The following is a 27,662-nucleotide window of genomic DNA, read 5'->3' as shown; positions in this document are numbered from 1 at the left end:
ACTGAGGCCGAGGTGCCCGCACTCCTTTTTCTCTTCTTCTCTCCTTCTACATCACCTACATTCATAGAATCATCATCTGCTTTTCTATCGCCTCTACGGATTGAAGCCGTTGTTTTCGACCCCCTATCTCTTTTCTTCTCAGGCTCAGGCGCGTCACCGTAACCCAAAGAGGAACCGCCGCCACCAAACAACTTCTTTACACCCTTGAATATAGTTTTCGCTACATTCTTGACATTCTTTGATCGAGGACCCATTACTACAAAGAAAAATAAAACAAGTATTAGTAACCATAATAAGTTTAATCAAATCTACACCTATGTTAGAAACTTGGTCACATAAAATCACACGGATGAATGTTTCCAGATCAACACAATGCTTTCTCTTACAATTGCTATAAATCAAATATAAATTCCTTTAATAAGTAATTCTACAGGAGATATTAAGAATATAACTACAGCCTTATGTTGAACATAAAAATTAGATATGACATAACTAATGGTGCCAAATGTGACTCTTCTGTCATAAGAGAACCTTTATCTGATATCTTCTCTCCTTGAACTATATGTCCTAAAAGAACATCTATATGTTGTATTTCTCTCCTGCAACTATATGTCAATAGTTTTGGAGGTTCATGGCACAAGCAACAATAACAAACAAAACGCAAGTGTACACAATGATATACATGAATTCTAACAGAGTAAAGATTTGCGTCTCTTCTTCATTTAATATCATACAATGACCGAGGCGCATATTAAACAGCTTCAAATGCACAAATATCTTATAAATCCCAAATATGTCCAATTTTGCATGCATTGTTAAGAAAATACGACACTCCACAAGACAATACTAGCTTGCTATCATAGTCCACAAGACATGACACAGCACAACCTTCTCTTGCTAATTCACTATCCTTGTTCACCATATTAATGCACTAGCTTGTTTACATCATTGAGTAAATGCATCCAAATGAGAAAAGAAACTCGAAGGACATGTTAATTGTTCAAATAACAACAAGAATATTAGAAACACAAAAAAATGAAGCCCACTTCATCAGATGTGTAGGCACAGTTATGTAGTTGACAATAGACAGAAAGAGGACAAAGACGCTCCGAGATTTAACTGACCAATAAGAGGGTTCATATTATGGATTTCCTAGGCTATCATCCATCGAAGAAGTGTGGATTGTGTTTGTGTGTGTGTTGCTCATAATAAGTCATAGTGACTTGTGAACAAAACAATTTCATAAGCATGCCCCAACATGGCAGCACCTATCTCACAAGCATTACGAATGTAAGTCCCCTACCTTCCAAATTCAACAGATGTATTTTTTTTGTACTATATATATATATATATTTCTTTCTTCAATGCAATGATCCTGCTAGCATAGCCTGCTTGATAATTATGACTTAATTTATTTTGACTTCCTGTAGCTTTTTAATCTGCTTTCCAAAAGATAATTTACGATGTGATCTTCTCTTACATTACAGAACAAGTGGAAGAGGTTTGTTTGAAGTCATTCATAATTGGTTTCTCAGTTCTGCAATAAGGTCATTAAATCTAAATCAAATAACAAAGAAAAATGACCAACAACACCAAGGATCAACATACCAATTGAAACTAAATCTATCAAAATCAATTATCTCATAATGTCACTAAAGAGCCCATATTTCGGGAGGGGTGATTTATATGAAATTATTGGGGGAAAAAAACACAACCAAACACAGAAATCTCTACTAAATATTGAAGGTGGTCGCAACTCGCAACAAAGTCTAATATTTCAAGCGGTCAAATGTCTACATTTTATACATTTTTTTATGGTATGTGTTGCGATATAGGACATTCAACTCGCAACAAAAGTTTGTAAACAACAAAGACTCAAAATAACAAACATACCATAAAACCATCAAATGAATAAAATAAAATAAAAGTTAATAAATATTTCACTAAAATAACGAAAACTCATAATGTTTTGTTGTTGTGAGAAAATGTTGGGTTTGATCGCGACAACTCACAATACTTTGTTGTTGTGAGAAAATGTTGGGTTTGATCGCGACAACTCACAATGCTTTGTTGTTGTGAGAAAATATTTCTGTTCTATTGGATTGAAAGATGATTGGTGGAAATCGTGGGAGGGTTTTGTTAGAGTTTTTGTTTTGGGTTTTGGGTGAGAAATCGCAAGAGAGATGACTGGTTAGAATAGGTTGTAGCCGGTATGCGTTGAGGTTCGGAAATGTATTGGGCTTTTTCTGTTGAGCTTTTTTTTGGGCTTGGAATGGAGATTGCCCGATCGAATTTTAGTGGTGCCCAATACAGAACTCAAATTTAATAATGAGTCAATGTGATTGATCGCTGTACACATTTTAGCCTGTTGTAAGGCCAGAAGTTCATATGATATGGAACCATTCTGCGAAACTCTTGACACTGAAGCTCAGAAATCACATCTGTCTTCACCAAATCACCACACAACATTCCATCTTCTATGCTGGACACATGGTCTCCAAGTCAACTCATAACATTTGACACGCGTCCATTAACGTGTCTTATACCGATATACAATGTACTGCACCTTTATTATATACACAAAATCATCCACACAATGTTTCAAACCGTGAGTAATCTAGGAAAGGAAACATGAGCGATACAGCTATGTCCATCAACCTTGTGAAGAAATTCATCCCACTTTGTTCATCAACTTCATGTAGAAATTCTTATGAGGTTACTCCATTGTCCCTAAGAAAAAAATTGCACCAAATAAATCTAACCAATGTCTCAAATCCATACCCATATAATTTCCTGGTCTATGAATTGTCTGACCACCCAGAGTTCCCAAGGGAACTCCCTAAACTCAAACTCCCTCCAACACCCGATGAAATCCCAGATATTCACCCACCCCAAGAATTTGTTCCAATACCACCAGATCTAATCAAACCTATTCCAGACAAACCAAGGTCGATACCCGATCCAAAAGTCCCTTGGCCACCAATGCCTGGCCCAAAAATTCCACCTGAAGCACCAGATGTAGAACCACCAAGGCCACCTGATGTCATACCACCACCAAGGCAACCAGAAATTATACCACCCCATCGACACCTGATTTGCCACCACCACCCCCGGATATAATGCCACCCGTTGGTCCATTTATTTAGACTTAATGAAGGGTGAATGTTTTAATGTTCTTTTAGACTTTTAGTACAAATGTTCAGTGGTGATAAGCTTTAAGTTTATTTTATTTTATATATTTTTGAACCATGAACAATTTTGAAATAGAAATTCTGACAGAGCGAGCTTTATTTGCCAATTTGGTTTTTTCTTCTCGGGTTGAAGGACAGAATTACTTTGGAAAAGGGCCTAGAAACGTATAAAATACGCTTGAAAAGTTTTCAAGTTTGAAGGTCCATACATGAAGCCAATACACCTAATAAAAAGCTCCGAGTGTAGAAGAACCGGACTCTAGAAGCAAAATAGCACAATCAGAAAAACAAGTATGATGTAACAACAGAATACGACCACCGCTAATAATTACTACATTTAATATTTAATATCCAAACACGCCAGATGTACGACAGAGACTACGCCACATGTAAAGTACACAGGAAACACTGTACACTTTACACTACTCAATTATTATCACCTCAACTGAACTAGATTCCAGGTGAAATCCATTTAAATATCCAACTCTCTTCCCCCAATAAACAAGAATCCTAAACCTTCCTCAAATCTCAAGCAAATAACCAAACCAAACTAAAAACCCAACACCATCACTCCGCTCCTCATTTTCTTTGCACAATGTCCATCACAGCGCACTTTAGTATCCCCACACACCCAAATGCTAAAATACGCACATTCTCACTTCCCCCTCTTCACCGCCCAAATAGAAGAAATGGGGTGTTGTTGTTTCGAGTTAAGGTATCGAGTAATGAATCGTATCTTGGTATGTGGAGAAAAGCAATTGATAGAGAGAAGAAAGAAATAGAGTTTCAAAAAATAGCTGAGAATACAAAAAATGAAGTTGAAGAAGATGATGATGATAATAATAATAATGAAGACTTGGAGAAGAAGAGTGAGGAGTTTACCAAGTTATTGGAATTTCCTAAAGAGGAAAGAGATCATGTTCAAAGAATGCAAGTTATTGATCGGGCTGCTGCTGCTATTGCTGCTGCTCGTGCTTTGCTTCGAGAAACTACTAAGGTGGTTGATACTGATATTTCCAGGACTCCTTTGGAAAGTGATGGGACAGCTGGTGTTCAAGAAAAAGGTAAAGTTATTTTTTTTTAAATCAAAATATGATGTTGGCTATTTGGTTTATTGAATCTAATTGTAGTTTGTGTTGTTTTGAACTTGATTAGGAAATGAAGAGGTGGATGTATTGGTTCCTCAATCGGGAACACCAGGTCCGGATTTTTGGTCTTGGACACCCCCTCCAGATGATGATGTTACTACTACAGATGATACCTTACAAATGTCTAGAAAACCGGCTCCGTCTCCGAAGCCTGCCAGTTCTGTCATGGTCAAGGAACAATCCTTGGATTATTTATCGCTTCCTTTTCAGAGTTTCTCCATTGATAGTCCCAATCCTCCACTTCCACCACTTCAGTCATTTCTGGAGGTTGAAAAGGTGGATGTTTCTAATGCCGACTCAGAGCTGCATACCTTGGATGAGAAACAGGAACTTGGCATGCAATTTTCAATAAATGCAGAAGAAGCAACTGAAGCTCTTAACTCGACTGATGGAGTGCTTCATGGAGTGAGGCCAGATGGATCGAAATTTTGGAAGCAGACAGGTGTTGAGGTACGACCTAATGGTGTTGTCTGCCGATGGACACTGACTAGGGGAGTCAGTGCTGATAAAAGTGTTGAGTGGGAAGATAAATTTTGGGAGGCAGCAGACCAGTATCAATATAAGGAGCTTGGTTCGGAGAAATCCGGACGCAATGCAACTGGAAATGTTTGGCGTGAATATTGGAAGGAGTCCATGGGGCAGGTTAGTATTGCAGCTTATTAGAACTTGATCAGTGTCTTTTTTTAGGTCATATTCAGTATATTGAACATCTAATAGGAGTATATTATTGTAGATAATAATTTCCAATTGACAGTCTTACTTCCAGTGGTATCTATAGACATTTACTCACACTATGAAGCTATATGAGCAATGACTTCTCCGAGCATGACTGGCTTTAGTCAGCCAATAACCTGTCGGCTATAGTGCTAGATCATTTGCAGATTAAGATTAGTAATTGAGAATTTCCAATCTTTATTATGAGTTGTGGCACAAATTTATATATTGTTGCTTACTGGCAACAGCAAAGAAATACAAAGTTGAATATCAAGTTTTACAATTTGGAATTCCTTTGTGTCTTATCTCGGCTAGAGCTTCAAACTGGTATCGATCTGCTTATTCTCCTGTACTATATATAAATAACAAGCTGCACTGTCGGTTTTTCTATCTGCATAGGATCTTGGAAGTGGCCTACTATATATGGAGAAAACTGCAGACAAGTGGGGGAAGAATGGAATGGGTGATGAGTGGCATGAGAAGTGGTGGGAACATTACGATGCCTCTGGCCAAGCTGAGAAGTGGGCGCACAAATGGTGCAGCATTGACCCCTATACACCTCTTGAAGCTGGACATGCTCATGTTTGGCATGAGAGGTACCAAAATATCACTATCTTAAATTGCCTTTGTGTGTAATTAACTATTAAAACATTAGTTTAGCTTGTCATGTAGGATCTTATCCGTGCATATATTTCACAGAGAAACAACTTGGAATGTACATAGATTCGATTTCATTTCAAAATGGATGCACCACCACCCTGTATTATTAAAAAACGATTAGAATATTGGACCATGCTGTTTTAAATTTATATGTATTTGTATTTTTGCAGGTGGGGAGAGAAGTACGATGGGCACGGTAGCAGTATAAAATACACTGACAAGTGGGCCGAGCGCTTAGAGGGTGATGGATGGACAAAATGGGGTGACAAGTGGGATGAGAATTTCAATCAATACAGCCAAGGTGTCAAGCAAGGAGAGACGTGGTGGGAAGGAAAGTATGGGGAGCGGTGGAACCGTACATGGGGGGAAGGTCACAATGGCTCTGGTTGGGTGCACAAGTATGGGAAAAGCAGCTGTGGAGAGCACTGGGACACTCATGTTCAGCAGGACACATGGTATGAGAGGTACCCGCATTTCGGTTTCCATCATTGCTTTGAGAACTCAGTACAGCTACGAGAAGTTCATAAATCACCACCCGAAACATCAGGAACCCAAGCATCTTTGTTCTCTTGATCATATGTAGATGTATCGCCACATATTATAGGATATTATAGGGAATCCGCTGCTCCTTAGTTTGCGCTGGTTGATCACGAGTGCCACCTCCATTATAGTTACATCTTACTGTTCAAGTGTTGGATGAATTTCCTTTTTGGAGCACCGAGCATAGATGCAGGCTCTTTAGCGAAGCAAATTGCCCAGTTAGGGTTGTCCCCATTTAGACAGAGTCCGTTTTCTGAAATAAGTTTCCGATAATGTCTATGCATTATTCATTTTTCATCTGTCCTTGTTCTAATTGAGTCTGCCTTTTAAAGTTCTTTCGAACGGTTTCCGCACGACCTCCATTCATAAATATAAGTTTCATTCGGTGTTTTATACTATCAGTGTACATACTTTTAGATTCTTTAGATTTATTTACTTGTAAGATTAATTACGCAATTCTAAACGCCCCTGTTGTAAGCCCCATTTCAGCTGAGTTTCATGTGGAAGGACTTTGAAGGACTAATCATTTCATACGAACTGGGAAGTAGAATGGTTTTATACACTCGTATAAGATTTTCTACGAGAACAATTTTGTGGATTAGGAATAAGATCTTCTTAAACTAGAGGTATGGAGTTCGAATCCGCCAACATCAAAGAGTTATTGATCTCATCTAAAACAGGCTTGTCAATCAAAAATTAAAAAAAAATATATATATATATATATATATATATATATATATATATAAGAAATCAATTACGATTTTCTTTCTTCTTTATTCTTTTTGTTTTATGTAAACCATCGTATAATGCATTTCTAAGTGAGATCAGGAATCTCGTCCAGATGGAACAAAATACTTTTGACGAAGCCTCTAAGGACAAAGATGCTATGATCACTTCTAGGGGTTTCCATAATCAAGTTTTTAAGTGATAGCGAGCTTTCAATTAGGGTAATTTCTCAATTAGACCATGATAATGTCAATTCTTTCTCAATTAGACCACGCCCACATATTTTGACTTTTCAAAGGCTTTTTTGACTGTTTTGCCCATGCGCATACTTCTAGACAAGAACCATGTGGACATGCAAATTTGCCTTTGTCAGTTCCGTCTCTTCCCAACATGATGTGATTTGTGTTAATTAACAACCACACGATTATGTTGAGATGAAAACTTTAAAATGAAGGGCCAAGATCGGTTTCGCCATTTTGGATCAAATCATAAAGTTTCATCCAGATATAACAAAGGGCAAAATCGTTTTTGCCATTTTTTACTGTATTGTTGAAAGGGAAATTTGATTGTTGAGATTAGAAAGTGAAGTTTGATGGTTCAAATGATGATAAAGATAATAGACATATTATAGTGCAAAATGTATCAACAAGTGCAGAAGAAAACAAAACAAAACAACATAAGAACAGAGAACAGAACTAACGAAAATAAAACCTAAACAACAAAATAAGACCAGACAAAATCAGTCTTCTTCATCATCATCGTTCTCGTCCTGCTCGTCATCATCACCCCCATCATTGTCGTCCTCCTCGTCATTGTCCTTCTTCTTCTTCTTCTTCATAGGAATATCTCCAGCATAGTAGGGATCCTGAAGCTAATCATCTTCTTCTTCTGTGTAATCGTCAGTAGAGTAGGTCTCCCACTTGTCCGAGTTCTCTTCGTCGGAATAGTCGGTTGTAGGAGGGGTGTCATAATTTGGAATGGCTGGAGGTGGCATTAAAACTATTAAAATTAACAGGAACAAATTATTTAGAGACATGTTCTTATGTTGAAGGTAGTTGCTTACCTTTTCCAGAGAACAATATATTGGATGCAGTAAATGTAGCCTCCACAGTGTTAAATAGTTGAAAAAATAATGAGAAAATTAATGGGTCAGTAGAAAATTTAATGGTTCATACTTATCTATAAATCTAAACGTATATTGGAAGTGTAATAGTCTAAATGCAATTAATTGTGTGAGTGAATTAAGTTTGAATCAAAAAATAACTGAAAAATACTGGAATAATGAATGAAAATTAGTTGCTGATAAAGTAAGAAATAAAGTATGTCTACCACAAGTCTATAGTGGTTGTATTGATAAGTGTATTTTGGCGGAAAAGAAATCTGGACATGTTTTCCCATTCCCAAAAATTACCCAACATTTATTAAGGTTGTTGAGTGTCACGTGTCAATCTCAATATATATCGAAATTAATTACATGAATTGAGGGGGGAAAGTTGCTATTTCAGATGAAATACGAAATTATCAAAAAAAAACAGTCAAATTCGAAAGTCTAACTGTTATTGCCTTTCATTAAATTTGTCCAAATTCCGAATTGTTTGTTTAGTTTACTTGTTAGAGTTATTTTCGGAGAGAAATGAGGAAGCTGAATTTGACTTGTCAAATGTCACTAGATAAAATGCACAAATTGTTCGATGCTTGTAGTGAGGAAGAAAAGGAGGATTTTCAGAAATCTTGTTTTGGGAGTTTTATGCAAATCCAGAGAAATATGCATGCAACAACTACACTTGTTTGTGCCATGTCTGCACACAGAGTTGGTAGACTTTGTTACCGGATCTGTAAGAAAGATTTGGTGTTTAAAAAGAGCGATGTTGCTTTGATTATGGGTCTCAGTGTGAAACCTGTTGCAAACTCATTCTACACAACAGACGTGAAGAAGAAATCATCTGATTTTCGTTCGCGGTTTTTTAAAAGAACTAGAGCCGGTGAGAAAGAAATATTAGCAGCTCTACAAATGGCAAAATCCAGTGGTAAGGATGATAAAACTGATATCTTTAGGCTCAATAGGTTGTATGTGTTGCTTCAAGTTGTTCTTCCTGGATCTGCTAGGACTATATATGGAAGGTTTGTTGATCTTGCAGAAGATTTAGCTGCTTTTGATAAGTTTCCATGGGGCACTCTTTTGTTTGAGATGTTAGAGTACTGTCTAGATGATATTTACGAAAATATTATAGCACAGAGGGATTCATATGCAGTTTATGGTTGTGTGATATGCTTCGATGTTTGGGCATACCTTCACATCCCGTCTCTTGGGGCTCGTAGGGCAGTGGAAGGTAGATTCCCAAAAATACTTGACTGGGAAGAGTTGCCTTCCAAGAGTACTGTCTAGATGATATTTACGAAAATATTATAGCACAAAGGGATTCATATGCAGTTTATGGTTGTGTGATATGCTTCGATGTTTGGGCATACATTCACATCCCGTCTCTTGGGGATCGTAGGGCAGTGGAAGGTAGATTTCCAAGAATACTTGACTGGGAAGAGTTGCCTTCCAAGAACTTACATCCCCAAACTTGGAAGAAAAAACTCCAGCCTTTGAAGGGTAAGATTGTAGCTTTTGACACTTAAGATATTGGTGAAGATGAAATTAAAGAAGATGTAATCAAGGAGACTCTATAGCAACATGCCAACCAAAGTGCTGCATCAGTTTCAGAGCCCTACAGTAGTAAGGAAATGCTTGAGAGACATGATGAATTGCTCAAAGGCTTTGTAAGTGTAAAACTCTACTCTATGTGTTGGACGATTTACTAATACGTTCCTGAAGTTGATATATCAACAATTCTGTAGTATTAATTGCCTTACATATTTAGTACTCATATGATATGTTGTTTAACTTTGTATATCAGCAAATACAATTTATTTATATATATCTTTAAATGTTTAAATGTTGATATTACCTTTGCAATGCAGGTAAGTGATGAGGTTATGGTGGCTAGGAAGGAGATCAAGAGTGAAATAAGGTCGGGCAGGAATGGAGGCAATAATGAAAGAGTTTTTTTAGACTGCGAGGAAAGTAGGTATTGTAGGTGAAGGTTCATCTGAGGGGGTTATGAAGGGACCGAGATCAAAGAGAACAAGGGGAACGAATTCAAGGTCTCCCATTACTGATGTTGTTGTCCAAGAACCTAGGACAAAGTCTGCTTAGAAGAAGATTAAATCAATTGAGAAAGAAGTTATGGATCCAACAGCTGTAAAGAAGTCATCATCTTCTAAGAAAGTTTCATTTGTTCTTTCTGCTGAGACCACGGGGAAAAGAAAAAGACCATTGGAAGATGGAACTCACATTGAAGTCGTCTAAGATGGCAAAATCCGTTCAGAGTTTAGAATGGTAAAGAGGAGGGGGAAATCAGTGACCAGGGAGCAAGTGAGAGTCCAGCCATCAAAAGCATGTAAAAAAGTAGCAGTACAGGCTACCAAAACCCGAATAATTCACAACATATGTGAAATAACTAAGAAAACAAAAGGATTGGAGATTAAGAAGGAAGCAAAGAAACCAAAAAGAAGAAAAAATCTTATTCGTGCAGATGATTCAGAAGATGAAAATAATTCAGAAGAAACTACAGGTGAGAGATTTGCAGCTAATGTTTTGAGAGAGATTAGTGAAGAGATGCCCAAGACTTCAGGAGATTTTGATGTGGATAGTCAGCAACACAACGTTGATAGTCAGCAAGATCTACATGAGGAGCCTTCCAATGAGCCTTTCAATGATGATCAAGATGATGTGACACCATTTCCTTCCAAGGAGACTAATCAACTGACTGTAGTAGAGGATGTTACACCATTGTCTTATGGACAGTTAGTCATATTTGTTACTCTTTTGAAACAAACAATGCCCAATGCTATCTCAGATGTTGTTACTCTTGAGGCTACAACCATAGATTTTCACTCAGATGTTATTACTCTTGAGGCTACAGCCATAGATTTTCACTCAGATGTTATTACTCTTGAGGCTACAGCCATAGATTTTCACTCAGATGTTGTTACTCCTGAAGCTACAACCATAGATTTTCACTCAGATAATGTTGAGGCAATCCTTAACAATGAAATGGATAAGGTCCATTTCTCTGCTTTGCTTTCTGCCGCTGGTGACATAAGCGTGTTGCCAACTTTGTCACCTACCAGAGGAACAACTGATGAAGATGTTGTGGACTATCAACATGAAACTATTGCTGTGAAAGCAGTCCAAACATGATAATGATGTGGATGATGATGATGATGTTGTGGAGGATGATATGGCGGTTCCTTATGTGGTCAAGATTGAGACTCAAATGGAGGCTCACATGGAAAAAAGAACTGAAGATACAAGCAAAAGAACTAAGAAACGAAGAGAAAGAAAGAAGGGTTGGTCATGGCAAGAAACAATTGGAAAGGAATGTGATAAATTGATCAAGGAGGCTTTGTCTTCAACCTTTATCATGAAAACCACAACCAAAGGTGAGTTGAACATACTCTAGTATTATTGGCAGCTGTATAAAAGGAAACAAGATGCACATAGCTCTCCAGATGTTAGAGTGTTTGGATATAACTAGTCCATCTCAGTGCATAGTTTTCATTCACTGCATGGAAGACAATGGGTGGATGGTGAGGTAAGTACACAACCACCATGGCTTCATACACTAACTATAAGGTAAGTACGCAAATCACATGTACATTTGATTCCCAAATTAATTGGTTTATGTGATTTGTAGGTTATGTGCATATATGTGCAGCTGTTGTCCAGGTGGTACACCCAACATTGTAAGGATAATGAAATTCTAGAAAAAGAATCATATACTATCGTTCAGGATGTCTACTTTGCTGTAATGTAAAGTCCTGAATTCTTATTAAGGGTAAATTAGTAAAAGACATTTGAACCTTAGGGACGATTACATACGTGGCCAGTCGGATAGACGTTTAGCATGACATAACGTAAATTAATTTAACACCGACCGAGAAACCAAGTTAGTTCAGGTAAACCACTTGAAAAATTCTAAGGTTTCATATCATTAGTTACCTAGAATATAGGAAGATCGAAAAAGAAGATAAATAATAAGTGATAAAATAATTCGATACAGGGTAAATTCTTGTGCGCATAGCTAAATACTCGCCTAGTCAATACGAGTTTGTTGCCTGTAAACCCGAAAATTGTAGAACTGGACAAGTCATTCGACGACAAATGTCGCGAATTCTTGTATAGTGTCGCGAATTTAGGCCGTTACCGCTTGAGAGCGCAGATCAAACCCTTGCTTGATACTAAATTACAAGGTAAGGGTAAGATGGTCTTTTTACCCAAACCTTAGAATTATTCCAAAACCAAAATCGCACAAAACCAAAATCGCACCCAATTTCTTTCTTCCCCATTTCGCCACTTATAACCCCAGGAGAGAGAAAACCAATTCGCCCAATTTTTATCAATTCAATCCTAAAGTTTTCACACCCAATCTCTTAGAAACCATAAACTCAAGTGTGAGAGTTTGAATCTCCTTGAATTTCCAGCATATCAACAGGAAAGGTGAGTTTAATTCTTCCCAATTAGCTAGTTTAAACTCAATTTCAATGGAATTGGTTGTATTAACGAAAATAATGGAATGGGGTGGTTTTTAATTTCAGCAGTAGCTAATTGGCGAGATATGGCTTAGCAAAATTGGTGGAGAAGAAAGCTAAAGGAGATATCTTTACTGGCTTGGTAAGAATCGTTATTATCCACTCCATTTTTTAGCAGTTCATGCCGGTTTATACTTGTTTAAGATTAGATTGAGTACTGAACGATTGATAAGGAACACAACCGTAATTATTGCTAGATGTAATGTGAATTGAAGGGTAGGGAAGTTGGAAGTGATATGATTGGTGTTGACATGAGGGCCTGCAGTGGCTGGAAATGGCATGCGGAGACCTGTCATAGGAATAGTGCAAGAAATGGCCTGTAGCACTATTAACAGTAGTTATAGGAAAAGTTACCTGAACCCAAACTCTTAGCGTCGAGATTTCTTCTCGGCTTAAGTTAGATAAGAATTTCTCGTTAGTTTGATAAATTCTAATAGGCTACTTATGTATATGATGTTATAGGAGTTAAATAATAGTGGATTCGGTTAAGTGAGGCTTGAGGAGAACGGAGCTTGCTAAGGTAGGAACCTACATGCCAATATATAGCATGCTTATTTTCATGCATGATTTGACTTGTTTAAATTGGTAATAGATAGTTTGCGTATCAACCATACATGTATATATGATATTTATGTTTTGTGTTGTAGTTTTCCCTCGATATAAACTAAATATATGGATAGCTTTTGTATGAAAAAGATGAGTTTGTGAAATCGAGGTAGTGGGGATCGTTTTCTTTCGTTAAAAGAGCAAAAACTGGTTTTGGGAGGGGTTGTCGTCTCTTGTCTCAGGAAGGAGAAAAAGAGATGGATTTTGTTATGTGGGTATGGATTACCCGATTATTTGTAACTATGTGTGAGGTTCTGGATTGTTCCATGGATATAGTTCGTTGTTATTTTCGATGATTCGCCATTTGGGAATCATCGGTTGTCATTTACTATGACTGGTCCGTTTGGGAGTCATAGGTTGTATTTAAGCGATTTGTTGGAAATCCAGGAACTCACATATACAGGACTAGCAGTTTAAAAGGAAAACTAAATATGTAATTATAGTATTTTGACATAACCGGTAATACGAGTATATAGTACTATTCTTATCATGAGGGGATTTGGAAATGAATTGGTGAATTCCTATAAAGAAGGAACTGTTGTCGCATTTTCGGAGACGGCAGTTTATTCTAGGATTACAACTGTGGTGTACACCTTTCAAGGTGGTGGGCCATCTTTAAAGGGATGCATCATAGGATGTAGTCCGGGAATTCCTTTTCTACTTTTCTAGATAACCATGGTTGTATGTGTCACGCTGTATGGTGCTTAGCTTGTGTGAGGTTACATGTTTACTTCGATGAGGTTTAGACGCGAGGAATGAGAGTTTAGTCCACTCCTGGACGTGTGTCAGGATCCTAAGCAGTCTGCAGTCGTCGAACGGTTGACCACCGTAAGTTAGGTGACAGCCCGTATGGGGGTCGTGGTTACAGGGCCCACCTGAGCCCTAAAAGCTTTGGGTTTTGTGTGTACGAGCACAACAATGACATTTTACCTCAATGCCGGTAAAATCAAAAAAACAACGGTGCATGGTTCACACTGGAAAGTACTGAACCGAAATATGCCTGTGACTGGGGATGAGTACCAGTCGTACCCTCACCATTCTAATAGGATACAGCAGCCACAATAGTTGTATGATGATTGTGAAAACTCTATTTTGAATATTAAAGAAGCATGCCGATATGATTGATGCGAGTTAGTGATTTATTATATAGTCACGATATTTTTATTATTATTATGGAAAACATGCATGTTTTAAATGTTTTGCTATAAGTAGACTATTTATTGGTTATGTGCGTTTCTACTGGGCATAGTTGTTTTGCTTATCCTACATTAACATTTTCAGACGAGCCAGTTGCGGAGGAGACTATCCCTACCACTAGTGAAGATGGTTACGGGGATTTGGGTGGTTTTCCTTATGCTTGACGAGGGACAAAGTCAAGTTATTTTGTGGTATAGGGCGAATCTATCTCATTTTGTTGTATAGAGAGAGACTAGTTCATTTTTGGTTGTATAAAGAGAGCCAATTCATTTTGATGTAATAATCGATGTATTTGGGCAACGGTTCTCACTTAAACAGTTTTGTAGACATACAGATATATCCCTGTCGTATATAAAGTTAAGAGTAGTATATATATGGTTGTTGGATGGGTGAATTATGAGATTTATAGGTTATGACAGGTTTTAAGTATACGAAACGTCGATTAAACAAAAGAAACTCCGCTGAAATTTCAATAGAAGTGTGTCAGTGACTGCCTCGAGATTCATCTCCACGTCCTCGGGATGTGTGATGGGTCTTGGGGCGTGACATGTAAGTTATCTTTCATTTCTTAATGTTTCGTTTAACAATTTTTAGAATATGATAGTACTCTAAACAATGTTCATTAATTCACGAGTGATGACTTTGTTGATGTAGAAATTCATGTTGAGAGAATATGAAACCTTGCAGAAGAAGCTTGAAGAGCCAAGTTTTATAGCAGCATCCCCTGATCAGAGACTAGAAAGTTTATCTTATCGTCCTTCTGAAGTCGTTATAGAGCACCTAGCACTTTTGAATGAAGAATTAGAAATCAAGCAAAGCCAACCAAGGGCAAAGGTATTATCATTCCACTTCAAGTACAACATAGTCACTGGATTCTTGAGGTATTCAATTATTATGAGGAAAAAATCTACACATATGATTCTCTTGGTGGTAAGAGTGTTGGTAATGAGCAACTAGCATTAGAGTCATGTCTTGCTTATGTGATCAAGTGTGCTGATCTATCTTCAGATCATGATATGAACACCTCTTGGACTCGTGAGTTTGTGCCTGTGACCAAACAACCTGATGGGAACAGTTGTGGACTATTTTTCCTAGCTTTTCTGGATTGCCTTCTTAGGGGAGTGCCTGACCAAGTTAACAAAATTGATATGCAAACCCATCGAATGCAGAAGAAGATTGGAATGGATATCATATGACTATGGATTGAATCCAAACAGTGTTTGTAAAAGCCAACAATAGGAATTGGAGAAGCGTTTGATGGATGCCAGAGAAGCAGCTACCCACCATGGCGTAGAGGCAATTGAGGCGCATGGAAACAAGTGACACAGGCCATAAATTATCAACATGTTGAAATTTTGTTAAACTCCTATAGTTAAAGTTTGTTATTTTTCTTCAATTTTGTAACTCCCGTAAGTTGCTGATGGTATTTTCCATGGGAGTTTGACTGTTCATGTGTCACATGGTTTGACATTATATGTGTTTAGCTGTGAGGATAAATTTAACGTTTATGTAGGATCTTACTTTGCTATATTGATCTTTCTTCATATATGACTATGTTTTGTGTGGAATCTTATGTCACCAATTATATTATTTTGTTTTGTCTACCTTGGTAGGTAATTACTGCTGGTAACTTCAATGTAGTATGACCGTTGCAACAAATATTTAACACACAATATGGCCATATTGGCAGGAAACCTTTTGGGCAAGAACATGTTGCTATATTAGTAGTCACTCAGACTTGTATTTCATTGGGTATTTCATTTCTATTTCTATTTTCGTGGTCCAACAAAATGGGTGGGGAGAAAGAGAAGGTGAAGGTTTTAGCAGTAATAAGGCAACTGTGGATTCAACAAGATCAACAGACAATTGTTTTGGGTGCGGATCAATTGGCCATTGGAAAATCAATTGTCCATGGGCAAATATTAATAAGTGTCCAAGATGTTTCGCCACAAATATGCGGTATGCAGTCAGTAAAAAGGAATGCAGTCTAGGGAGACGGTAGCTCTCATGCAGGCTAATGGTGAATGGTGTAACGGTTTTAGATGGATTGATCTAGCAAGTAGAGACACCAAGGATAAACAAACTATTGGAAGTGCACTTAGAAAAGGACCTGTTGAGGACGACCACTTGACAGTCACCATTGATGGTTCAGTTAAAATGAATATCGAAGGCAGTGTTCAAAATGTGAGTGAACTTGTTAAGAAGTTATCTATTAGAGATTAAGTTCATATATATGTACTTATTCCTGATATTAATATTACAATAACATGTCAGTACATTAGAACAGCATGAACCCACAAAAAGATGTATGATGGTCCAGTTAAAATAAATATCGAAGGCAATGTTCAGAATGTGAGCGAACTTGTTAAGAAGAAGTTATCTATTAGAGATTAAGTATATATGTACTTGTTCATGATATTAATATTACAATAACATGTCAGTACATAGAACAATATGAACCCACAAAAAGATGTATGTAACTGGACCTAGTAATTTTTAAGTAACCAAAATAGCTGACATTGTCTTGCATTCTACCTACCCATTGCAACCCATAATCATATAAACTCTTCATATTCAAAATCTAGTGGAACTCCAGCTGAAAAATCAATTCATTCTGCATCATCAGTGGCCCTTGTGCATGTTGTCATGTTGTGTCCAAGACCACCACAACGAGAACACCTTTTTTTTTGCACTGGAACCCCCTCTCCTTTAGATCGCTTTCTTTTCTTCGTTGGCCTGCCAGGCATGACCTCATCTACGAGTGGTTTGACCATGATTCCATCAAAAACCCAAACCCATTGTTCTTTACCTTTTATTGGTTTCCACTCTTCTCGATAAGTGTTTATCATAGTTTATTTTGTGTACCAATGCAAGCAATAGTCATATACAAAGAATTTACCGTCATCGATTGCCTTCATAGCATGGCCACAAGGAAGACCAACTTGTTGGAAGAAACCACAAATACATGTCTTGTTGAATAGGTTTACAGTGTCAATATGATTTATACTTACAATAGAGTAAACATACTCAGTTGCCCTCGAAGCTGTGAACGGACGACTAACGTATCTTGAACTGATAATCACATCCTCCGCATATTTGGTCAGTTTGCTCTTAAGCTTTGAAGTTATCAGCCTATAGTCATAGAAGTGTTTGATTATGTTCAACCGGATTCCGTTCAGAAGAGATGTAACAGGCATTGCTCGCTCTGGCAGTATCATCTTGTTCCAGCTCTCAATGTGATTTGTATAGCAAATATTATACCTTCTCATTGGAATCTTAACAAGTTTTGCATACCCCTTCGGATCGTTATAGGATATGTGACTCAGGATTCTAACAAAATCAGCTTTCTCATAAGTTTCAGCCGCCCTCTTCACCCTCCCTTTTATGTCTTCCTTGCTGACATTGTTTGAGATGTGTTGTGCACAAAAGCAATGTGCAACATTAGGAAAGATTTTAGGCACGGCTTGAAGAATGCTTTGATGCCTATCAGACATAGGCACAAATTTCTCCTCAGTCCCAACGACATGGTCTCTCAACTTCTCGAGAAACCAATCCCAGTGTTCATTATTTTCTTTGGGGACTATGGCAACTGCAATTGGGAAAACGTGGCTGTCACCATCAGCAGCTAGAGCGGTGAGGATAACTGACTTGTATCTACCTTTCATGAATGTCCCATCAATCATAATCAACTTACGGAGACATCTTTTGTAAACACGGACAGTTACCCCATAACACAAGAAAATGCATTCAAACCTGTGCTCAGGAGATAACGACGTCAATAGCTCGGTGTAACAATCTGGATCAAACCTTTTAAGTTCTTTGCAGTAATTTGGCAACATTTGGTACGACTGAGAGAAGCTTCCCCTTATCTACATGAAAACAAGACAAACCAATGTAAGTTATTTGTTGCTACATATCCACTCAGTACTTGTTGATTGTTTGAAGTCTGATACCTTCTGCATTGCAATTTCTTTGGCTTTCCATGCAACTTTATAAGATACATTGGTATGGTGTGAGTTCTTCACCTCCAGCTGCAACTGTCTTGGACACAATTCCACGTTGTCCTTCAGTTTTGACTTAATAACTTCTGAGACCCACTTAGCATTTGCTTGTCAATTAGTTGCAACAACTTCATCTTGTGGACAAGTATGTGCCTCTGTCAAGGTTATAATAACCCATATATCAGAACCAATGGCCGGTTTTGCATACATGTGAAATGTACATCCAACAACCTTACACTTCATCACCACCCTTTCAGGAGCAGTACTTGCACAACGCAAATTAAATATGTTTGCTATTACATACGACTTCATGTCTTTGATGAGATCATCTCGAGTAGGGTAGTGTTGTCCAACTTTAGGAGGGATAAACTTTACCTACAAATGAGCAGGAGTAACATCCAAACCAGTACCTTCAGGGATCTTCGGACTATGGGAAGAGTCGAGATTCTGACATCCTTGATGTAAGTGTTCGGATTTCAGGCCAATAGGTGAAACTACCACAGCATCAACCATTCCCTCCAAATCAAATTCAAATTGACTTTGTCATCCTTCGTTATTCATAGTAATTATCATAGGCATGCCCCCAAAAAATTCTTCACCACGGTTCGGAGTAGACCATCGATCACCATCATCTCCATCCAATACCTGGACTTCACTATCATCATCATCATCCATGATTCCTTCTTGACCTACAACACCTTCATCATCAACAGGTCCATCCAATACTACCACATCTTCTTCTTCTATTTCAACATCATGTAGTATTTCAACTTCATCTCCATCACCCACAATCTCATCAGTAGTTCCATTGGTGGAAATTCTATATTCGTTAGGAACGACCACTGCATCTCCATATGGATTTTGGCTATCAAAGTCATCATAATCAGGTTGATCAAGATCTCCAACACCAGTTTCACCAAAGTCCACATTGGATTTTGCTGCAATATATTAGTGAAGAATATATTAACAACAAGACTATATGATACTTGAAACATAGAAACCACGTACCTTCAAACAAATCAGGAAGTATAGTTGCTTCTATTCTATCTTAAAAGGTTTCCGGTGAACTTTCCGCTTCAGTTGACACTTCCTCAGGCTAAAAATCTATGTTTCAACCAACACTCAGTAAGTATATATACCATTATCAACAATATGTTCCTTAAGCACATGTGGTCCAACTCTCACCTGCCATGATCTTTTTGAATGTCGACAAGCTGTGAGGTTCAGCAACTTCATGAATCTCATCATGTTCCACTTGATGAACACCACTTGTCTGTTGCTAAAGGGGATTATTTTGTGAGCATAACATGGTCAAAAGAATATTTAGTTCATAACTATCAGCAAGCATGTCCTTTACTATCACTAAATACAATATAAAAAAATAGAATTACGAACCTATTGCTTCGTCCACAAGCTGTAATGGTTTGGCACAGGTTTTCGTACGAGCTAACATCTTTTCTTTCAAAAAAGTTTGTTTTCGCAGAGAAGGGCCTATAGGAATCTATTTCCATTCATATATATGAAATATTTTCATTCATGGCTTCTCTCTGGGAAACACTTGTAGGGATCTGTTCTTTATATAACTGAATAGCTACTTTTTTCTTTTTCATACTCGGTGCACCAGGAATAGATGTTGTAGCTCTTTGTGGTCCTTGAGAAGGTGGTGTTACAACACACGCTTCCTTGATAACCCAAACTCGCATAGCTTTGGTCGGGTTCTTCTTCTGTCTCGTAATCATGTTGGCATAGTCAGTTTGTTCTTCGATTCGACAAGGGCACTTGTTCATCAGGTACCGCAAAGAGAAACTCGGCCACCTACTCGAACTTACAGCTTTCACAAGACTAATGAATCTTTCATAAGAAATGTCGACATCACACACTCTTAATTTCACCTCACCTCTGACATACTTCATCACCGCATGTTTGTCTGCTTTCATCTCACCATCATAATGAATAAAAACATCGAAGAAAACACCTGTAAGAGTTCTCACATTGAATACAATATAAAAGTTAATTATCGCATTTAATACTGTTACACTTTTATGACAATAATATTCTATAAAAACCTTAACAACAACGAAATAATTAATATGGAAACTCAAGAACCATTGAAACCTATAATATTTACTTGAAAATAACGATAGAACTTCAACACTACATTGAAACAAAACCTAACAAACCAAACTTTACAGCCCAACATCCAAGACGAGATAGATAAGTTTTTAAAGGGTAAGTTAAAACAAAACTTACCTTTTTTTATGTGAATGTGTGATGTTTTCCTCCATTTTAAACAGGAGGGAGGAAGAAAAAACCAAGAAAACTTTAAACAAAAGTAGATACTTGTCTAAACTTTTGAAGGTTGGACCAAATATCGAGGTTCATGTTAGGGTATTATTCCCATTTTTGTGAAACGAAAATAAGTAATGGGTATAAATAATGTTGTTGATAGTAGTTATAACAATTGCTACATAATATATCCAACTTAGCTTCGACTACTTTATTTATATTTTTATGCAAATCCGTGAGCGACACGTATCACTCGGGTAATCGAACGGCTAATTCGTTGTGGTCAGTCACAGTCACCAAGTACACCCAGAGATTGCGTATACCAGGTAGGTCAGAGAGTAGCAGTTCCACGTCGGTTTTGTCCCAAAATACAACCAAAGGCAAAACAGTCAAAAAAACTTTTGAAAAGTCAAAATATGTAGGTGTAGCTAATTGAGAAAGAATTGACATTATTATGGTCTAATCGAGAAATTACCCTTTTAATTATCTTTGCCACGTATGGTGAAGCGCAGTCAGTTTGGTCGACTTCAGGGCCTAAATTTGTGATGAAAACAATATTGCGTTACATGACCCAGTGGACCCTTACGGTCCTAATTAGTCCACTGGCCATGACTTGATTGAGATCTCCAAATATTTCACTTCCGCAAATAATTCAACTCCATCAATAATGCCTGACTAAAAAATAATAACACCGTCTCATAATTCTTGGCTGCTTGCACGCATCACTCATTCGGCTCAAATAGTTCGGTTGGACTTTGGAGCTGTGAAGTGTAATAGGCGATTAGTATGGGATTAATAGGCGATTAGGCACTATAAGTTACTTGACCGATACTATTACAAGAAAAAATTCTGATTTAAGCGGATCGATTAATAGTCCGATTTATACCGATTAATAAGGCGATTTAGCACAAATATATATTTAAAAAACGGTGATTAATAGGTCTAATAAGAGTTTGTTGTTTTATGTTTTTACATGGTTTGTATATATAAAGTTATAGAACAAAAGACCTATGATATATATAAAATCCGACTTAAGTCAATTTTTCTATGATATAATTTTAGGCAGAGTCATTGATGACTTTGTGTTTTTCATATTTTATATGTTTTTTATTTGACTTATGTTGTCCAATAAACTATGGTGATTGTTGGATATATTTCTCATTTTCTATGAATTTAGCTAATAATTATTTGTGGTATGTGTTATAGATAACTTACTAGAAAGTAGGCACGTGTACACGCACGGCTCTTTTGAAAACATGTTCAACAATCATAACTATATACATATAGAATTTTCTAACAAATCGTGATTCCCGTTTTAGTCGCTAACATATTGTAATTTTATAACAAATCGTTTTAATTAAGTTTAAAAAACCCGTTTTAATTTTCTAACAAACACTCGTTAACAGCTCCTGATTAATGCTTAATCTGCATAGTTTTAGAGTCCGAGCACCAGTTTCATTTCATTTAGTGAAATTCCACATTTGCCCATCACCAATAAAAAACCAGACTTTGGATATCTAATCCTGTGGTACTCATTTCTCTCTCAGGTAAACAACTATCTCAATCTTTCCTTCTACTCATTTCTGAATTATGTTCCATCTAAACACTTAAACCATACAACCTTAATTACTTTAAACTTCAATAACTAGAGCAGAACCAAAGTAGTAGAATCTAGCTGTGGGGTTGTTTTATTTTGTGATATAATTAATGGCTTCTTCAATGTTGAATGGTGCTGAAAGTGTCACACTCATTAGAGGAATTGGAGCAAAGGGGTCTAGTTTGTCGAGTTCAGGTATAAATGGAAGGAGTTTTTCAAAGATGGGGTCTGTGTCATTTAATAGGTATTCCAAAGGTAGAACCTTAGTTACAAAATGCAGTCTTTCGTCGTCATCGAGACCGGCTTCTCAGCCTAGGTTTATACAACACAAACAAGAGGCATTTTGGTTTTATAGGTTCTTGTCTATTGTTTATGACCATGTTATTAATCCGGGGCATTGGACTGAGGATATGAGGGATGACGCCCTTGAGCCTGCGGATCTTAATGACCGGAATATGATAGTTGTGGATGTCGGTGGTGGTACTGGTTTTACTACTTTGGGGATAGTTAAGCATGTTGATGCCAAGAATGTTACGATTCTTGACCAGTCACCGCATCAACTCGCCAAGGCAAGGGAGAAAGCGCCTTTGAAGGATTGCAAGATTATTGAGGGTGATGCTGAGGACCTGCCGTTCCCTACTGATTATGCGGATAGATATGTGTCAGCTGGAAGGTACTAATAATATAATGTCCACACTATTTTCGTTAGTGTTAGAAACATTTGGTTTTCAATGTTTGGTTAATGTCAATTATTGGTAGTCTCGATGATTAAAGTGAAGTCTATTGTTTGTATTCTGATGGAATGCTATGTTTGGTTTTCATCAGCATTGAGTACTGGCCAGACCCACAAAGGGGAATTAAGGAAGCATACAGGGTCTTGAAATTAGGTGGTAAAGCTTGCTTGATTGGTCCTGTCTACCCAACCTTTTGGTTGTCTCGCTTCTTTGCCGATGCATGGATGCTCTTCCCCAAGGAGGAAGAATACATTGAGTGGTTCAAGAAGGCAGGATTCAAAGATGTTCAACTAAAAAGAATCGGCCCAAAGTGGTACCGTGGGGTTCGTCGCCATGGCTTGATCATGGGTTGCTCTGTGACAGGTGTAAAACCAGCATCAGGGGATTCTCCATTGAAGGTAATTCATCTTAGAAAACATTAACTTCTTTAGAGGGTACATTTTTCATTTTTCTTTAAGGACAATATCTGCTGTTGTTTTTATACTTTTGCTTATTATGGATTCCCCTCACTGCAACTCCGCAAGTGATAGGATGTACACTCAGGACATTTTGCGCACACTACTCTCGAAAACTAACCTTATATATGACTATTAATGCCGACGGTCAAGTGATTGAGATAATTTTTTTGGGTCATCTGTAGAAGCACACCTCGCTAAAGTAGTTGAGAAACATTAGAAGTGGTGGAAAGCTATTTCTACACATTCAACGAAATTTTTCACACTTGAAATTTCGGTAAGGGTTGAGTGTTGTTAGGCTTCATCCAACAGAGGGGGGACAGGGGGTTAATAGTTGATAGGCACTTCAGTAAATTCTATTAAAAGTAACTGTTTGATAATTTTGTTGCCTAATAGTGATGATGCTTGTTGTTGCTTATTTCAACTGGTAAACATTGAGAATTTCTCATGTTGAATAGTGTAGTCTCATTTCAATTTTGCCCCTGTAAAGGAAAATAATCTCAGCCTGTTTTGGAGTGTTTGGCGTATCAGGAGGCTCCTGCATAAAGCTGTATTATGTTAAGAATCTTTACTTATGAGACTGAAAATTATTTTATTTTAGTCTCTCATTCTATTTATAATAAAGATACTCTTTACATACATTTAAGTTGTGGTTGGTGAGTTTTTGATCCAATTAACATAGCTGGTGTGGGCGCGTGGCTGTTTTATTGTTAAGCTTTACTGGATTTGTTTGAGAGAATGTAGCCTCATAATCTCCCAAGATTGATCTTAAAATGAAACTAGTATTTGTGATTTCAAGTTTCGTATTGATGGTGTGTGTGCAGAGAGAATACAGTGTTCTTAAGCTATCAGTATGATCTATGTCATGTTTTTGGGTATATTGCTGGAGATATCCTGTCATTTGAAAAATAATGTGCCTCCTATAGTTACTATTAATCTAACGATGTGAAAATCTTGCAACTACAGTGAAATTATCACTCTTAATTCCTGAAGGAATCATATTCTAAGCATCTAGTTTCAGATTTTATTATAATGGTTTTGATAATGATTTGTAATTCACTTTCTCCTTTGCGAAGGGAATATTCTAACTTCACACTTTCAACTTCCTTTGAAACCTCTAACACGGAGGTATTTGGTGCAGCTTGGTCCAAAGGTAGAAGATGTAAGGAAGCCTGTAAATCCTATGGTGTTCCTCCTACGACTCATTCTGGGTGCTTTGGCAGGGACGTATTACGTGCTGGTTCCTATTTATATGTGGATCAAAGATCTAATCGTTCCCAAGGGTATGCCTATTTGAGAATTAAAAAAAGGAGTTGTAATAAACATCTAATTGCCCCAATTATTCACTTTGAATATGTAAGGAATTGTTTGTGGTTATCGGACACAATTAGAGTACTTTTCTTTCTTGACACAGGATCCCAACCCCCCCCCCTACACACACACCCCTTCTTGTTTGTGGTTTTGAAGCTTCAAGGCAGCATGCATTTGAGGTTGATCGCAATGTTCCTTGATCACCTAGGTTGCAGTTTGTTGGCAAATCTTTCTCTCTTCTTCGTTATGTAGGAGTTGTATTGTGTATCCTACCACCTAGATAAATGGGAAGTACTCGCCATAGTACAAAATATCAGGATATGGGTATTTATCGATATTCAATTTCTGGATATGTATCGTGGATATATTCCCATTTTTGAGGATATTTGACATTGTTTCACATACAAATATCGTAGATATATCTAAAATATTGACAAATATCGTAGATATTGTGGATATTTTTTGATATATTATGATACATTATTTATATTTATTTGAAATATAATGGTAAATATTAAATAAAATTGTTATATACACAAAATATCGCCAAATATCTCTAAATATCTCAAAATATTATAAATATCGTTAATATCGTTTAAATATTGTCGATATTTGCAGTCGTATATATCTCTGAATATATTATGATATTTATATATATTTTTTTGAAATTTGGATAGATATACCCAAATATCGCGATATATCGAGATATTTTGTGCTATGCTCGATGCTATTCTAGATAACGTGGTTAATTGTTTTTTTGTTGAGTGGGCTTTCACTTGGTTGATGGTCTTTAACCGTTTATCACCTGGTAGATAAGCGATCTAGCCACTCCCCTTGCATTGAAACAATTGTAAGCTGTTAACTTCCAGTGGTTGATTCGAACTTTGAAGTAGGGGTGGAGGAGAGTCAACGGCTCAGCTGGCCAGGCTCCTGCAGGTTGTCCTAAGATATACTTGGTTGGACTCTTCTTGGATTATTAAGGCTCCAGCGTGTTTTTCGCTGAGAGGGAATGTGTAGGACTAAATGACTAATAGTATATCCCAATTCCAGTTGTCTTTTCATTTTCATTGCGCTTGGAGATCTGGAGACCTGTGTTCAATTCTCTGTTGCTCGAGTCTCTCTTCATTTTGATTGTTTCTTTCCCTCTCTGTCTTGGCTATTTGAAGTTTCTTGCAGTTGATGATCTATTTAATATGGAAGGAAGTATGGGAATATGGCACTCCTTCGCTTATATATATAATCTAATGGGCGCAATGTCTAACTAAGCAAAGGCTGGTGCGAACCATTCTCCCATTTCAGGAAAACCAGTTCTCAGCACCACCATGGCACCATTCTCTGAACAGTTAGCAAGAGCTGCAATCCGAACTGAGGACAGGTTTTTGGGATTAGCTCGCTGCTTGCCCTTTGTCCCTGCTAGCAAACCAGACTGAATTGTGATTTTAAAAAAATATTGTTAGTTGAAACTTAGAAAACAAGTAATTGGGCTGAGAGCCTAATTTTGTCAAATATTTTTGTCTTAAGTCCACTTCAATTTTAATTTTGCCCCAAGTCCTATGTAAATTTAAATTTTTATATGTAAAATATTATATGTAAATTTAAATTTTCATAGGACTTGTTTCGAAATTAAAATTGAAAATGTGTCTTTGAACTGAAATTATAAGTAAAAAATGATGATGTCAGCTCAATTTAGAATTTATGGCAAAATTAAAAATCAAAATAGACTTATAGTAAAATTATTATTGGATTTTGTCCTTAGGCCGTAATTTCTAATTAAAAAAACAGGGCAGTTAATAATAAGAGCTAGAGAGAGAAGGATCAGCAAGTGCAGTTGCTATGTCGTGGCCCGTGGGCATAACGAGGAGAAAATGGGCTTTAGAAAAGGCCCAATATAATGTCTATACGCCGCAGCCCACAGGGAAAAACAGGGTACATCTGCATGACTGCATCCTCGCCACCATTTCTTTGTACCCTTTGATATCATGTGCCATTTGCAGTGTCATTCAGTCTGATCTAAGTCATCTAACAACCTAAAAGACAAATGTGCAACATGTTTTCTTGCCATCCAAGTGCCGTTTGACCCTGCTTTGTGGTTGTTACACTGTTACGACAAGAAAACGTGTATTTGGATTAAATTCAATTCTAGCAAAGGGGAGACTTCTCATTGAAGTTAAAACCTTAAAGTGGAAGGCTTCATTTTTTTTAAACTTAGGGGCTGGGGCTGGGGCTGGGGTTGGGGAATGGACATGTTATACGTGTATCCAAACGTGTGGACCATGCTGCGCCTTAAGTCTTTGCTCTTCGCACGTGTGTGAGGTCTACCTTCTCCCTAATCCCTATACCTTGCAACAATTGCTTTGTTCAACAGTCATTAATGATTAATTTATTGTTAATCTAGTTCATATCTAAAGTCAACAGACGCGTGAGAGAGAATCACTGAATCAGATAAAGCCATAGCCCATAAGGTTGATGAAGAAGAAAAGATAATCAAATATATACGCGTTACACGTGAGGGTGACTCTGACTCTTTTTATAATCATACTGCGTCACTAAAATTGAGCTGCTTCTCTCGTTGAATAACACAAATTAGTTGAGTGTTATATTCATTATTCAGTATTAGTATCCCCTTCACGGCCGGAGGCCCATTATGATTTGAATAGTGGAAACGGGAAATTTTCTTTGTGTGATATCATTCAACTTAATTAAATACTCGTACAACTGAGGATATTGAGATTTGAATATTGAAATGAAAAACAGGTACACAACTCCCTATATCTTCACCTTCCTCTGTTTGAATGCTCTTTAGTCTTGTCTCCATAACATCCAACCTTACAGCTGTCTTAATAATACCTCACTAAT

General features: G+C 37.3%; 3 protein-coding genes and 1 long non-coding RNA gene across 4 annotated transcripts; all 4 read left to right on the top strand.

The window, feature by feature from the left end:
• The first annotated feature begins 3,653 nt into the window (after positions 1 to 3,653).
• LOC147518405 (protein LIKE EARLY STARVATION, chloroplastic-like) lies at positions 3,654 to 6,646 on the top strand. The gene is made up of 4 exons (XM_086590258.1): positions 3,654 to 4,255; positions 4,347 to 4,981; positions 5,453 to 5,649; positions 5,884 to 6,646. Exons 1-4 carry the CDS (start codon positions 3,787 to 3,789, stop codon positions 6,284 to 6,286), a joined length of 1,704 nt encoding a protein of 567 aa, XP_086446384.1. The 5' UTR covers positions 3,654 to 3,786; the 3' UTR covers positions 6,287 to 6,646.
• A 138-nt stretch (positions 6,647 to 6,784) lies between these two features.
• On the top strand, positions 6,785 to 12,184 carry LOC147518404 (uncharacterized). Its single transcript, XM_086590260.1, has 2 exons — positions 6,785 to 9,745; positions 9,947 to 12,184. The coding sequence occupies exon 2, from the start codon at positions 10,362 to 10,364 to the stop codon at positions 11,226 to 11,228; it is 867 nt and encodes a 288-aa protein (XP_086446386.1). The 5' UTR covers positions 6,785 to 9,745; positions 9,947 to 10,361; the 3' UTR covers positions 11,229 to 12,184.
• A 70-nt stretch (positions 12,185 to 12,254) lies between these two features.
• On the top strand, positions 12,255 to 15,899 carry LOC147518403 (uncharacterized). The gene is made up of 2 exons (XR_015211783.1): positions 12,255 to 12,701; positions 14,507 to 15,899. It is a non-coding gene; the product is annotated as an uncharacterized LOC147518403 (long non-coding RNA).
• Positions 15,900 to 22,153: 6,254 nt separating this feature from the next.
• APG1 (S-adenosyl-L-methionine-dependent methyltransferases superfamily protein) lies at positions 22,154 to 24,904 on the top strand. Its single transcript, XM_086590257.1, has 3 exons — positions 22,154 to 22,979; positions 23,132 to 23,438; positions 24,637 to 24,904. The coding sequence occupies exons 1-3, from the start codon at positions 22,417 to 22,419 to the stop codon at positions 24,790 to 24,792; spliced, it is 1,026 nt and encodes a 341-aa protein (XP_086446383.1). The 5' UTR covers positions 22,154 to 22,416; the 3' UTR covers positions 24,793 to 24,904.
• The last annotated feature ends 2,758 nt before the right edge of the window (positions 24,905 to 27,662 follow it).

This window comes from Coptis chinensis, chromosome 2, assembly GCF_015680905.1.
Source record: "Coptis chinensis isolate HL-2020 chromosome 2, ASM1568090v1, whole genome shotgun sequence".
Taxonomy (NCBI): Eukaryota; Viridiplantae; Streptophyta; class Magnoliopsida; order Ranunculales; family Ranunculaceae; genus Coptis; species Coptis chinensis.
This window is presented reverse-complemented; position numbering and strand designations above follow the sequence as displayed.